Here is a 15,604-nt window from a genome sequence, read left to right as displayed (position 1 = left end):
CCCTCCAATGTCTTTAAGTAAAAAGGATTTGTGTATGCGTTTCTGCAGAGGATCAGCACAGCAAGTGGGTCAGATAAACACTACTGCTACCCACATTTCACGTGTGCCGTGGACACAGAGAATATCCGTCGTGTCTTCAATGACTGTCGTGACATCATCCAGAGGATGCATCTCCGCCAGTATGAGCTTTTGTGATTGGGTCCCAAGATTTGTCCTTTTACCAATCGGATCACTTCTTCTACACTCCCAGATTTCAGCAAGACGAGTGAACTACTGACTAGTGACAATGTTATGTGATTTTTTTTTCTCTATTGTTAATGTTTTCCTCCACTTTATCTCATTTATACAAGAATGAGGTGTGCGTGTGTTTCCTGTATCTCTTCAGTCTTGAGAATTTCATTTAGATTTTTTACTTGATATGGTTGGATGTGGACCAGCCAATCCAATGGAAATCTGTGGTAACTTTAGGCAAATAAGCCTGACATTTGACCTTTGCAGTCTTCTGAAGGTTTTTTTTTGGAGTACTTGACATAGGGGTGGATAATGCACTTTTGCATCAGGTTCCTAAAATGCAGACCGCTAAGCGTAATTCACTATGTAGCACCGCTATATTTATTACTTGTCACTTTTCTCTTTAGTATGTTTTAATTGTTTTTTTGCATTTCTTTAATTAGTTTCTGTTAGAGGTGCAATGTTGCAGGAATATTCAGGGGTTTGGAATTGTTTAAGAGCACAGGCTAAATGTAGAAATGTTGGATTGTTGGACTTGAAGTCTTCTGCACCTCAGTACTTTCTGCATAAGAAGACTGAGTGGCCAACTGATAATTAATACCTCTCTTTGCATAGAGAGTTTCTTGATGTTGTGATAGTATGTGTATACTGTACTGTAAATACACATACACACAGATACACTATATATTTGGGGGGTTATTTTATTATGCTAGGGAATGTGCAAGGTTGCTTTGTCTTGCACATGCCTGCAAAATGTAATGTTATTTTGTACATCTTAATTGAAAAGAGAAAAATACTTGTAGAAGCTCCTTGTGCCTTTGATTACAGCTGTACCTGTAAATGAGGATTTAGATATAAATACATTTCTGATGGCGTTGTACAGCTTGATGTCAAATCTTAACTGCAGCACAGGCTGCTGATGGGGAATCTCTCTCTCTCTCTCTCTCTCTCTCTCTCTCTCTCTCTCTCACACACACACACACACACACACACACACAAACTCGCTCTTTGTAGAAATGCATTTCTCTCTAGCATAAAGAAAATGGAATCCTATGGTTAGTACAACATGGAAATTAGGCAAAAAAATATGTATACAATATGCAAAATAACTTACTGATTGCAAAGTTGCAAATGAGTATGTTTTTATTTTTATCTTTCTTTTGTTGAATTCATTTTCCCTTTCTAGAACTCTTGACAGCTTTAAAAAAACATTTGAAAACATTTTAAGTGTCCAAACTCATAGCCTGCTGACAGTTTCAGACATGATATGTGTGTGTGAGGTTTGTACACAGGGGTACAGCTGTAAATGTGTGTATGCATGTGTGTGTGCCTGCATGCATGTGTATACCCACAGCCCCCTGTTGTGTTCAACCCAGATTGTACATCAGCATTTTTATATTTATATATGTGTACATATACATTTATAAGGTTACAACAGAAATTATATTGCATAAACATATATGTACAATTCTACATAGAAATGTGTGTGCCTAAGCGTATACATATTTATGAATGTCTAGTGAGGTTGTATGCATAGCCATGGATCTAGGTAGGGTGTACTTTAGACGGTTTGACTCTCCTGTAATCTTCAGTAACATCCAGGCCTCATAACTCACAGAATATTGCATAGCCTTATACAGCTTGATTGCAGAGTAAAATGTGAAAAGATTCCAGAAGGTAATGCAGAATGGGATTATCTCATTTGTGTGGGAGAAAAACCATGTCCTTATTACTTACTTTTAATATGTAACTGCACAGTCATTTTTTTCAGCCATGTTTTCATCAAACCTGTTTCTTTGTTGTTAAAATGCACCCACTACTTACTTAATAATAAAATATAAAATTTAATGTAATATAATAAAAATGACAAAATATTTTTTGTCAGAGGAAACTTAAAAAGGATCATTTAACAGTCTTTTGGGTAGGTAAGTGTTCTTTGCTTCCTAAAAGGGTTTGGCTTATGATCCTACGTTTTACATAGACACCCCAGATGCAACCAATATACGCATAACAAAAGAACCCTTAAGAGTTTAACGTTAACTTTATTTTGAAAAAGTGGATGCTTGTGATTGTCAGGTTATAAGTTCAAAGTCCACATCTGAGAGCCACTGTTAGGCCCTTACCTAGGCAGATTAATCCTTATCTCATCTAATTATTAATATAAGATTAATTGGTAGTTTTGCCACACTTTTAAATCTAATGACGTAAAAAAAAAAAGAACCTGACCCCTTCCTGCAATTCTCAGCCTACAGTTTCTTTCTTTTTTTTTTTTTTAAATCTATCCAGCAAAACTGGTTATATGTTGTGGTCTATGTTCATGTCCCATCATGGGACCATCTCCTGAATGAGCTTGAATCAGAACACTATACTATATGTGGTTCCACCAAATTAACTAAAAATTTACAGCTACATGACCTGCAGATGAGTGACACGGGACCCACGTGGACCCTCCAAAAGCTGTACTATATGGTGAAATTGCACCACTGGTAGATAAGCTAAATCTCTGTTCACTGAGGCTTCTCCATGTATGATATGATGATAACTAACAGATAAAAATATAAAACTCTAGGTCTGGCCTTCAGTGACACAGCATTTTGAGTTCTTAAATTTATGTTACTAAAGAGTCACATTAGACACCCTTCATCTGTTTAGAATGGAAATGTCCGACGAAATGTAATTTTGCAAATAAAATACATCTAAAAGTGTTGGTGTGTTTTATTATTCAACCAGCACAGAGAAGAATAACATGCATTATGACTCACATTTACAGTGGATTTTTTTTTTACTTACCATTTTATTTATTTATTTACTAGTTCCAGATAGGACTTCAGTAAAAAGCAGAAAGCACTTCTTTATTTAAAATAACAAGCAAACAGTTTGGCCTGTAATTAGGAATGTAATTTCAAATGTGGACCAGTAAGTAGACAAATTAATAAAAAATATCAATACAATACAATAACATTTAAACATAGGTGGACAGCATTCTTCAAAGTATCATAAAAATGCATGTTTAAATAAAATTATAAATGTAACATACTAGATTAGCAGTATCTAAAATTGTGTCTTAGCACTCACTTTCCTGAAAACATGGAAATCATGGAGCATGTAATTAAAACTTGTAAAATGGTCTGTGCACATATAATTGTACAGACAAAGTATTACAGATCATGTACATATATAGGGTGTGTTTCACAAAGATTTTTCCTTGTCCAGAATGCTGTTTGCTGCATGCAGTGCTCCTTGGAAAAGACGCAGATGCCCAAGTGTGATCAGCACAATCACAACCACAGCGGTGCAGTATACTGCTATAATACTGCTCTCCTCTGGCAGGAAACACTTGGACAGCGCAAAATCAGATGGGGAAAAGGTGCCCTATACATAAAACATTTGTTCAAGAGCTACATTATAGCTGTATTTTTCAAATTAACATTTGTAAATGAGGACAACCCTCATGGTTTACTTGTCAATATTAATCTTTTAGACTGAAGGAATAAATAATGCTAGCAAACACTTTTTACATCACTTTTGTCATTTTAGACACACCATGCACTTAATTGGGAACACCTGCACATTCATGCTGTTAGCTAATTGGCAGCAGCATAATGTGGATACATTCACATCATTTGGGGGTAATCATGTGGCATGGTTGTTGGTGCTAGATGAGCTGGGGTAAGCATTTTTTCACAAACTACAGTCCATACTAAGTAACGTGAATAAGCACCTTTTACAAACATGTATGATTTTGCATTGTGCTTCTGTCACATAATTAGCTAATAGAATTGATTTTGCTTAAATATGCAGGTGTACATGTATTCCTAATTAAGCTGATGATGAGTGTATATTGTGTGTTTATGGTTACCAGGATGAAGCTGGGGTTGTTGCGGTTCCTCCAGCTAAAAGATGGAACGCTAATCTCTGGGAAACGATTCTCATGGAAAACCTCACAGCTGCTGTGAGTGTGGCCACTTAGAATTAGGCGAGGCTGGAACCACCGCAGTAGCTGGTAGAGGAAAGGAACATTTGAGAAAAAAAGTTTTTATTTAAAATGCTTATATACACACTATAATTTCCTCTTCTAGTTCAATATTGTAATTCTAAATTTATATATACATATGATTTTTAATTTTTTTGCTTGTCACATTTTAATGTTTCAGATCATCCAACAAATTTACTCAAAAATAAAAATTCAGGACTTTGACTCGGCCACTCAAGGTCACTTGAGGTCACAAACAGATGGCCGCACATTGTCCTTCAGGATTTTTTGGTAGAACAGCAGAATTCATGGTTCCATTTATCACAGCAAGTCTTCCAGGTCCTGAAGCAACAAAACAGCCCCAGCCCATCACATTACCACCACCATATTTTACTGTATGATGTTCTTTTTCTGAAATGCATTTATACTTTTACACCAGATGTAATGGGACACACGCCTTCCAAAAAGTTCAACTTTTGTCTCGTCAGTCCACAGAGTATTTTCCCAAAAGTCTTGGGGATCATCAAGATGTTTTCTGGCAAATCTGAGACTAGCCTTTATGTTCTTTTTGCTCAGCAGCGGAAAGAAAAAGACTGGGCAAAAATTGCCTGCATGGCAGAGATACAAGACTTGTCGCCTTGTATCTCTGCCATGCAGGCAATTTTTGCCCAGTCTCTTTCTTATGGTGGAGACATGAACACTGACCTTAACTGAGGCAAGTGAGACCTGCAGTTCTTTGTATGTTCATGTTGATGTGGGGTCTTTTGTGACATCTTGGACGAGTTGTCGCTGCGCTCTTGGGGTCATTTTGGTCAGCCGGCCACTCTGGGGGAATAATGGCTCTCACTGTGGTTCACTGGAGTCCCAAAGCTTTAGAAATGGCTTAATAACATTTTCCAGACTGATAGCTCTCAATAACTTTCTTACTCATTTGTTCCTGAATTTCTTTGGATCTCAGCATGATGCGTAACTTTTGAGGATCTTTCGGTCTACTTCACTTTATTAGTCAGATCTTATTTAAGTGATTTCTTGATTGAGAACAGAGAAATTGAGCTCAGGTGTGATAAACCACAGTTAAGTTATAAGTCACTTTTTCACACAGGGTCATGTGGGTTTGGATTTTGTTTTCCCTTAATAATAAAAACCATTTAAAAACTGCACGTTGTGTTTACTTGTGTTTTCTTTGACTAATATTTCATTTGTTTGATGATCTGAAACATTAAAGTGTGACAAATGTGTAAAAAAATTAAAATATCAGTAAGGGGGCAAACACTTTTTATACCACCATTTTGTTATCTGCATCTATAAATTATTGTGGAAAATACTCATATCTGTTTTTATATTTGGATTTAAACCAAAGCTGGGTCAAGAACTGCACATGGTCAAGAACTGTTAATGCAAACATTATGCCCTGGAGACATGAACAGGGCTGCTGAAAAATGTCTTATTTTACTAAATATAATCGCAAACAGCAATTTATAATAATATTATATAAACCTCTGGAACTTTCCAGCAAGAGACTTAGCAGGTTAACAGTTTCAAAGCAATGGTGTCTTTCCCAAAATCTATTTTTGTTATTTAGTAGTGATGTTACCCTTGATATATGTAACTTGTTATCCAAAAACTAAAAAGGGAATTGCTTTTGTTTATTATATAATACACAACGTTAATTTAACTTTTTAGTCTTTATTGTAAAAAAATGCAAATGTTTTCAAAACACTGGAATGCATTGATTAAGCTTGAAAACCAAAATGCAACTGCATGAAACACTTCACACTTTATCCACTAGATGTCACTAGCACTCACTATTGAAAAGCTTCTAGTAAAGATGCCTTCTTACATTTTAGGTTGGAAAGATGCACTGATTTTATTTAGGCTGTAGTTAGACATAATAATTCAGTTCAATTTTATTTGCATAGCACATTTGCCATGAGAGGGTAGGTACTATTTGTCAAAGTAGCATCCACATGAATGCCAGGACACAAGTTTTTCCAGCAGAAAATTGCCAAGAGCATCATACTGCCTTCTTCTCACAGTGCATTTCACAGTGCATCATCTTTTCCATGTAAACAACAAACACAGACTTGGACATCCACATGATGTAAACGAAAATGTGATTAAATCAGACCAGGTCTTCTTCTTCCATTTCACTATCGTCCAGTTCTGATGCTCACATGCCCATTTTAGGCATGATATATTCTTAATATATCTCTGCATGTTCTGTCCTAGTCTGACTGTGGCACTGAGCTGACTGTGTGATACCATTTGTTTATGACCTGATCTTATGATTGTGATAGCCTTTGTTTTGATATAAAATTCTTTCTGTTTCGTTTAGATAAACATGTGCCAAACACATACAATCCATGACAGTTTCTTCTTCTGTAATTTAGATAATCCCTTTCGTAATATACTCGCCAAACTTCTAGTTAGCACACCTGTTTCTGCTGATGTCTTTTGTTTATCAACATTTAACTCTAAATACTACATTTTTGTTCTGTATAAATAATTTCTGTTGGTATCAGTAAACTTAAGAGATTTTCTTTTGTCATTCAGTGGTGATTAAAAATCCAGTTACAGATTACAACACTGATTAAGTGCACCATCTGACTGCAAAATGTTTATGAATTTCAGTGTTTTTGATACTCTACTTTGTTTAACACTCTTTAATATTCATGTATTATTACACCAAAATAAATTTTCCCTAAAGTAGACATATTATGCGAATTATAATAAATAATAAAAACAGGTGAGTGAAAACCTCACGTTATCACCTAACCTTTTTTGAGGCATCCTGAGAGAGAACATCATAGCGTTCCTGAAAGTGCTGATAGCGTTCGTTGAGTGGTGCTGCATCTTTACCTGTACACTGAGCATCACTGGTACGATACAGAGGGTAGTGCTGGAAACAGACAACATTTTATCTAGAAATATGCAACAAATACCAGTGGAGTTACTACAATGGCCAATATTTGATTAAGCAGCTTATTTTCTAGACATTAAATTTCTATGTTAAATGCACTCAGTGGTCACTAATTAGGCAGAACTACCTTAAAGCCACTGTCAGTGATCATTTTATAAGATACACTTATAAACTTACAAAGGTGGTATAGTAAGTGGGATAGTGGTATCTTATTGTGTGTGGTACTGGAAAGAATGCACCTGGGAGAATATAATGATAGTTGGTAGTCCTTCCCATAGTACACATACACACAATCATGTATATTTACCTGAAGTATAATGGGAGCCGTTGATGGATATGATTGTATGTCCCTGCAAAGATGCTTCATCACATCAGACTGCAAAATTCAAATGAGACACTGTTAACCTGTACATATTAGGGCTGAGCGATAAAACGATAACGATATGTATCGCGATAGACATGTGATCGATATCAATAAAAATGTGTTTGATAAAACGTTCGATATTTTTCATTCGTTGGAAGAAAACAGAAGTTGCGAAGCAAGTTTGGTTGCATTAACAAAGGAACTCACTCTGATAACCTAGAAATGTAGGGAGTGACACACTAACAGACAATCATGTAACAGTATCACGTTTGGTTGCACCATATCGTTGCCTCGTGCTGGTCTGTTGGATTCCTCTTCAGTAACCGGCGACTGATAAGCACGAAATGAGTGCAATAAAAAAGTGAATAGTTCAACTTCAAGTATGATTAGAGTAAGAATAACTTGAAGAGTTACTTTTTTATATTTTTATATACTGCATTGTATCAGGTTTGTTTTTTATATTACAGATGAATCTCAGTCTACCTCAGTTTTATTTATGTTTACAAAACACTGCACATATTTTAAAACACTTTATTCACCAGAAGGTGAACAGCTGGTGAACTTCCTAGCACTAAACTTGCACTAAATTCTCAGGGTTCTCTATAACATAATATTTTATAACATAATATTACACTTTATTAAGCATTTCTTACATTTTCTTTCATTTTTCACCTTAAATGTTAAGAGATAATTGTTAAGTGTTCATTGTGACTTTAGACTTATGTTTACATTTTAATTATTTGAGTTTTCCATTGTTGTTGACATTTCTGTCTTAATAACTGAGGGGTTTATGGTCAGAGGAAGGTTAAGTTTAAAATAAAAATGTTTAAATGTAATATATTTTTCTCCTGGTCCTTATTTTAAATGGGTCATAAAAAATATCAATAATTATCTATATCGACCGATATGAAACAGTGATATCGTGATACAGTTTTCAGCCATATCGCCCAGCCCTAGTACTTATTAACATATTAAGATATATCAAACACCAAAACACAGTACATTTACAGAAATAAGACAGTTCAATTTTGTACAGCTATTGTACAGAGATGAGCGGAAGCACGCATGCATTTCTTTGACTTTTCTCATGTTGTATTTGTAACTGGTTGTTGCGATCCTTGTGAGGCATGCGAGATGTTCGTTGGTGAGGCGGTTTCTGTGTTTCCTCTTTATAGTGTTCATGGTTGAGAATGTTGACTCACACGTGTAGGTGCTTACAAAGAAGTACATAGAAGGCCGCCAAAAACTGGCTATTGCGCAGAACGCAGTGAGTCAGTGACGAGTCAAATAATATATATAAATATATATTATTATTTGTAATAGAGCACATTCATTTTTCTATGCTTCCCTGATTGTTTTTAATGTTATTTAAATGAAAAATAAATTTTAACCACATGATCATATCATCGTATTACAGTATTTACTGCCATGCGAGCCGCATATTAAAGCTTGGCGAGCCGCAGGAGGCTCGCGAGCCGCGCATAGAGTAACACTGGTCTAAATAATGACTCCTTCCATCCCTGATACACCCTTCAGCCCACTATCTAGAAATCAATCTGAATTTTACCACTGTAGGAGTAGGATACTGTAATGTTTTAGTAAGAGGATATCTCACACCTTTGTCTGCTGAGTGTTGCTACAAGTAAATGTAAATTTCTTTGCCTTAGATTTTCAGGTTTCCTCGTCAGTGAAAATGACCACACTATACTGTTACATCCCTAATTTTAAGGATGATTGTGTGTTACCTGTGTGGAGCAGTTAAGTTGCTGTGCTAAACTGTAAAGTTTTTCCTCCACACCCTGACAGATGGGACAGTGATCTCCATGTAGGGCCACACTGTTCACCAATAAGAAGCTATAAACACAAACATGCAAAGAATTGTACAGGAAACAGTTTAGCAAACCTGGACAGACAATGGTCTAATTTAATGTGAAGCAGCTTACTTTATTCCTCTCTTGGTGAGTATCTTTGCTGATGTTACATTGAAAACTTTCTCAAAACGCTCAAGTTTATAGGAGGTCATTCTGTTTGGGAGAACACAAAGGCAACTGAAACTCTTTTTTTTTTATTCAGGCAAGAATTATAATTGTTTAGTAGCCAACAAACTTACTCGTGATGAAATCCAATGTCATGGTTGCCAATAAGGACCACAAGTTCTGTATCGCTTGAGTGATTGAAGATCTGTTTGAAGCGCTTAACATCATCTCCCCAGTCCTGAAAATAATCAAAATGTAGTTTTATTTAAAACAGCCTTAAACTCACATTATTTTTTAATAATAATTCAATATTTGGGGTTTAAACTCAGAGCTCAATTATAAATCATACAATTAGAAATTTCAATTAATGAAACAAAATGTCATTTATACTTATAAATAGTTATGCTCTATAATGATCTATATCCAAGTGAAGACAAACTAAAAAGAGACTGCATTTACAATCACCTGTCACCATACTGCTAATAAATTAAAATTCAATTCATTTGTATATCACATTTAGCAATTGTCTCAAAACAGCTTTAGATATATAATAAGGAGTAGATTAATAAGAAGTAGTTTATATAATAAGGAGTATTTTAAAGTTTAAAATTAATTTAAAAATATTTCTTGCACCATTTGTCTGGATGAAGAGACACAGGCCACCACCATGAGTCTTACCACAGAGAGCTGCCTTTCTGTTTTGACAAAAAAGTTGAGCCTACCAATCTGAATGTCAACTGAAACTCTCTCGCTGAGCCACATCTCCATAAAATAGACACAGCAGTCTCTAAACTCACACTGTGTAGTCTGCTGGAGTCAAATATAGATCCAGTTTATTGTCACATCTCATGAGGTCATGCATGCAGAAGTCAGTGGTAGCACATTTATTTAGTGTGTGTAAATGATTTTCACCATCTTCAACTGAGGTTCAGTCTAGTCAGAAACATTCTAGTGCAAACCAGAAGTACTTTTACCTCTACTTTAAGACATTATTTTAGAGCCCATGACATACAGTGCATCTTGAAATTGTTCATAGCGCTTCACTATTACCACAGTTACAGCCTTATTCCAAAATGGATTAAATTAATTATTTCCTTCAAAATTCTACAAATAATATCCCATAATGAAAACGTGAAATATGTTTGCTTGAAATCTTTGCAAATTTATAAAAAATAAAAAAACAAAAGAAATCACATAAGCATTCACAGCCTTTGCCATGACACTCAAAATTTGATCTCCGTAAAAAGAGATAATCAAATGTTCTACATCATTGTGCTTTAGACATCCATAGTGGTTTATTGTTATTTTATAATAGCCATAGACCTGTTGCCTATAAATGGTATCACTTTTTCCTTTTTTCCATTCTCATCAATCAAAAGATGATAAAATCTATCGCTATAATACTTTTTTCCTGCTAATGAGCCTAATTTATTATTATATCTGCAAAACCAAACTAGAGCTCACAAATACAAACTGGGTAAAGAGAATTGTAATGATTGTTATTCTTGCCATATTTTACTGTATCGTTAGAAAAGAACCACTTTGTTCCACACCACTGCACTGTGGCCACAGAACCAGGAGTGTAATTAAAATCATATTACAGTTTTATAGAACAGGATTTACAGGAGCACAGTGGTTGAGATTAAGGCCTCCTGTACAAACGCCTCAAGGCCTTCAATAGTATCTGAGGTTCAGTAGTATTAGAGGCATGAATACAGTATGTCTACATAATAACAAAAATTTAATAGAGAGAACATGTAGTTCACAGAGCTTATTACACTCTGGTAAACATGAGCTGTATCTCTGTCTCAATAAGAACCAGGAACATTTGTCCCTGTGCATAAATGGCCCAGGAGTGCTTTGAATCACTGTGATTAATCAAATATTGCTTACAGATATGGTAAAATGTAGCAGCTGCTTAGTGACAGTTACGCATTTTGGTCTTTTCTCACGCTCTCCTACCACACATCATATTTCTCACGCAGAAAAACTTTTTAACTATTTATCATATATTTAATATGCCGCAGCACCCAAAATGTATCAGTCCGCACCGCTGTCTCTATAGAACCGGGCAGGAATCAAGCGCGTCTCAGTTCTTAGTCAAGCGTGACACTTATCAGCCAATCAAAAAAGAGGCTACACAATAGCCAATCAGAAAATAGCACTATCTTGGTAAGATTTAACGCAACAACCAATGAAAAAAAAAACATATTCTTTAGCGAGGGTATTTTTGATGGTCGGTTTGAACAAAACCTCAACACGAAAAAGCTTGTCTCTGGAGTTAGTCACAGCGCTTCGCATTTTTCACATTTTTGTTACAGCTTTATTCCAAAATGGATTAAATTTATTATTTCCTTCAATATTCTACAAATAATATCCCATAATAAAAACGTGAAATAAGTTGTCTTGAAATCTTTGCAAATTTATTAAAAATAAAAAACAAAAGCAAAAAGAATCACATGGACATAAGTATTCACAGCCTTTACCATGACCTTTGCAATTGATCTCAGGTGCATCCTGTTTCCACTGATCATCCTTGAGATGTTTCTTCAACTTGATTGGTAAATTCAGTTGCTTGGACATGATCTAGAATGGCACAGACCTGTCTATATAAGGTCCTACAGTTAACAGTGCATGTCAGAGCACAAACCAAGCCATGAAGTCCAAGGAATTGTTTGTAGACCTTTGAGACATGATTGTAATACGATTGACTTTGAGGCACAGATCTCTGAGGAAGCATACAGAAAATTTTCTGCAGCATTGATGGTCCCAATGAGCACAGTGATCTACATCATCCATAAATGGAAGAAGTCTGGAGCCACCAAAAACTTTTCCAAGAGTGGGCCACCCAGCCAAATGCATGGGGGAGACAGGCCTTAGTCAGAGAAGTGAACAAGAACCCGATGGTCACCCTGATAAAGCTCCAGCATTTCTCTTTAGAGAGAGGAGAACCTTCCAGAAGAACAACCACCATAAGCCATAAGTCAGGCATGTATGGTAGAATAGCCAGAAGGAAACCACTCCTTAGCAAAAGGTGCATGGAATTTGCCAAAAGGCACCTGAAGGACTCTCAGACTATGGAAAACAAAACTCTCTGGTCTGATGAAATAAAGATTGAATTCTTTCACCTAAATAGCAAGGATCATGTCTGGAGGAAATAAGGCACCACTGATCACCTGGCCAATACCATTCCTAGAGTGAAGCATACTGGTGACAGCATCATGCTGTGGGGATGTTTTTCAGTGGCAGAAACTGGAAGACTAGTCAGGATAGAGAGAAAGATGACCCTAAGCACACAGCCAAGATAACAACAGAGTGGCTACGGGACAACTTTGTGAATGTCTTTCAGTGGTGCAGCCAAAGCTCAGACTTGAACCTGATTGGGGAGCATCCACAGCCATTCATACAACCCAATGGATCTTAAAAAGTCCTGCAAAGAAGAATTGAAGAAAAATAGGTGTGCCAAGCTTGTAGCATCATATTTTTAAAAAATGCAGCTGTAATTGCTGCCAAATGTGCTTCAGCAAAGTATTGAGCACAGGCTGTTAATACATATGTACATTATTTTTTCTATTTTTTTTTTTAATAAATTTGCAAAGATTACAAAAAAAGTTTCACATTGTCATTATGGGGTATTGTTTGTAGAATTTTGAGGAAAACAACAAATTTAATCCATTTTGGAATAAGGCTGTAACATAACAAAATGTTGAAAAAGTAAAGCCCTGTCAATACTTTCTGGATACAATGTATGTTCTGTGGTTTATCATGCGGCTGTGAGTCATCCATTGTTTCACAACATGTGGCAGTGCCATTCATTGCCTTGGATGGGTACATTCACAAGTGGCTCATACTTGCCCAGTCTTTTGAAAAACCCAACCACAACTCGAACTGCAAATAATAAATAAACTAAAATAATACCCGACCCGCTACGTTACCCACTTATTTCCAAAAGCTGTGCTTTTGGTCAACTTGACCAGTCAATTACCCTTATTCAGCTAGTAGCAATAAGGTCCATGCAGTCATCCAAAAATCTGTTCCTTTTGGGCAGTATGTGCATCACTGACACACTGACCTATCATATACCTTTCTACAACAGTTCAATTTTTCTTATTTTAACCTAGCCTACCTGAAGACAACCTGATATTTCCCTTTCTGTCTCTGCACTCAGGTAAACATGCTGCCCTTGATGCACCTTAACACTGGTGTGCTCTTTTTCTCTCTGGGTCAGAGCTTTCCTGTCTATTCCAAACATCTTGGACAGATAAGACAGGTTTCTGATGGCTCCCTCTTTGTACAGACAACATGCCTCTTTCATCTTTGGCCAAGAACTATAGGTCCTCCTGGATTTTGTCATCTTAAGGCTGTAAAAATTATTTATTAGTCTGTTAATTTTAAGATCATCTTAAAGTGACAGCCATTAGTGAAGATTTGAAGTCTTTTTATGAAATATTTACATAGAAATTCAATGCAAGTGATCTGAAATGGAGCTTAATTGGCACAGCAGCATTTTTTTTTATTAAAAGATATTTCATAACATTTGAAAGGAAAGGATTTGCAATCATAAGTAATCTAGGTCATTTACTAGGTTTATACACAGTTTAATATGAACAAATATTGTGAATATCTTTTAAATTATCTTTATTTGTTGATGTGACTGATGCTATGTGATTTTCATGTTACTCTACCCTTAAAGTTCACCTTAAGCTCAAATTTATAACATTATGGATTTTAAAACACAAATCATTGAGACCTGTTAACATGTAAACATGTAAAGCAGAGGTATTCAACTAAAATTTAAAGAGGTCCAGTAAGAGAAAATTTCTTGAAGCAAAGGTCCGGAAGATCATAATGTCTCACTAGTTAGTGTGATATATATTTAAGTAGCCTAGTAGTTGTATCAACATCTGCAAGCAATCAATACCTGACTGTCAAATCAAATAAATTCAGTACAATTCAAAAACCTTTTGACAATATTTATTGTCACGTAACATAGAACTGAACATCTGTATGATTGTAGATATGTATAACATTCTCTCATTAAAAAAATAAAGTAGGGCTACATTTCGAAATAAGAGAAAATAAATAAAATGTGAAAATTGTGCACGTTTAAATAAAGTGCTTAACTTTCCCTTTTATATCTCAGTGAGAGAACTGAGCTCTAGCTTGGCAGGATGTTAAACCTGGGCTTGAATGGAGTCAGGGCCGCTCTCATACACATGTGGAGGTGCTCATTGGTGACCCTGGAACAATATTTAGTTTGGATTATGTTCATTGTAGAGAAAGCTGCCTCGCAGTTGTATGTAGAGCCAAATATGGTCAGGATGTATAGGGCTACTTTCCTCAGACCTGGGAAAGCTGTCTCAGGGACGCGGTCTTCAGATTTGAGTGGATATGTTTGTTCAAAACCTGTATGTTTTGTCTCATAATGGCGTTTCACATTGCCACTTTTAATATGCGACACACTGGTTTAGTGTGAAGTGTGAACAGAAATCAGTCTCCGTCTCACTCATCTGTTTCTCTCCCTTTCTCCGTCTCACTCGTCTGTTTCTCTCCCTTTGTTTTCTACATGTATCGCTATCTTTCTTTTCTTTCACGTGTAACTTTACTCTAATTCTCCCTCATCTGTCTTGCACTGTTGAGTCGCAGGGTTTACTTCAGGAATGCACAGACTTGATTGGTCTGTGCGTTTCCACTACCTTTACCGTAAAGACTGCAAAAGCTGCGCCGGTTAAAATAGAAGCACTTCGTCAAGTTTTAAATCATAACCTTTTGTTTTGGCCGTAGGTCAGGGTCCGGATTGGACAGCTTCTGGGTTCGGACCCGGACCGCGGTCCGCCTGTTAGTGACCTATGATGTAAAGCATGCAATCTTATACAGCTAGTAAGCTAACTATGTTCTGTAACACCTGCACTAAGTCTCTAAAACGGTCTACTGATTTAACTGTAAAAACTGTTACAAGTTTCTAAGTTATATTATTTAAAATTTTAAACAATCTCAGCGTGTGTGTGTGCCCTGCGATGGGTTGGCACTCCGTCCAGGGTGTATCCTGCCTTGATGCCCGATGACGCCTGAGGATAGGCACAGGCTCCCCGTGACCCAAGGTAGTTCGGGTAAGCGGTAGAAAATAAGTGAGTGTGTGA

General features: G+C 36.2%; 2 protein-coding genes across 3 annotated transcripts in view; one reads left to right on the top strand and one right to left on the bottom strand.

The window, feature by feature from the left end:
- gnal (guanine nucleotide binding protein (G protein), alpha activating activity polypeptide, olfactory type) overlaps window positions 1–2,936 on the top strand; it is a 50,880-nt gene extending 47,944 nt beyond the window's left edge. The window contains exon 13 of one of the 2 annotated variants that reach the window (XR_009647813.1): window positions 49–120. Coding sequence is in view for 1 of the 2 variants with exons in the window: in XM_060862222.1 (XP_060718205.1) it covers window positions 49–195 (147 nt within the window). In the remaining variant the exon portion in view is untranslated. Of the gene's footprint in view, window positions 1–48 lie in introns of both variants that reach the window. The other variant, XM_060862222.1, reaches the window with a different exon arrangement.
- Window positions 2,937–3,057: 121 nt separating this feature from the next.
- The window catches only part of mppe1 (metallophosphoesterase 1), a 30,210-nt gene continuing 17,663 nt past the window's right edge, over window positions 3,058–15,604 (bottom strand). The window contains exons 3-9 of the mRNA XM_060862221.1: window positions 9,599–9,702; window positions 9,432–9,512; window positions 9,234–9,342; window positions 7,432–7,500; window positions 6,981–7,103; window positions 4,091–4,231; window positions 3,058–3,603 (exon numbers count right to left, since the gene is read on the bottom strand). Of these exons, the coding sequence (XP_060718204.1) occupies window positions 3,421–3,603; window positions 4,091–4,231; window positions 6,981–7,103; window positions 7,432–7,500; window positions 9,234–9,342; window positions 9,432–9,512; window positions 9,599–9,702 (810 nt within the window). The 3' untranslated portion in view covers window positions 3,058–3,420. The remainder of the gene's footprint in view (window positions 3,604–4,090; window positions 4,232–6,980; window positions 7,104–7,431; window positions 7,501–9,233; window positions 9,343–9,431; window positions 9,513–9,598; window positions 9,703–15,604) is intronic.

This window comes from Tachysurus vachellii, chromosome 25, assembly GCF_030014155.1.
Source record: "Tachysurus vachellii isolate PV-2020 chromosome 25, HZAU_Pvac_v1, whole genome shotgun sequence".
In the NCBI taxonomy this organism is placed as follows: Eukaryota; Metazoa; Chordata; class Actinopteri; order Siluriformes; family Bagridae; genus Tachysurus; species Tachysurus vachellii.
The sequence above is the reverse complement of the archived record's forward strand: the minus strand, read 5'-3'. Positions and strand labels throughout refer to the sequence as shown.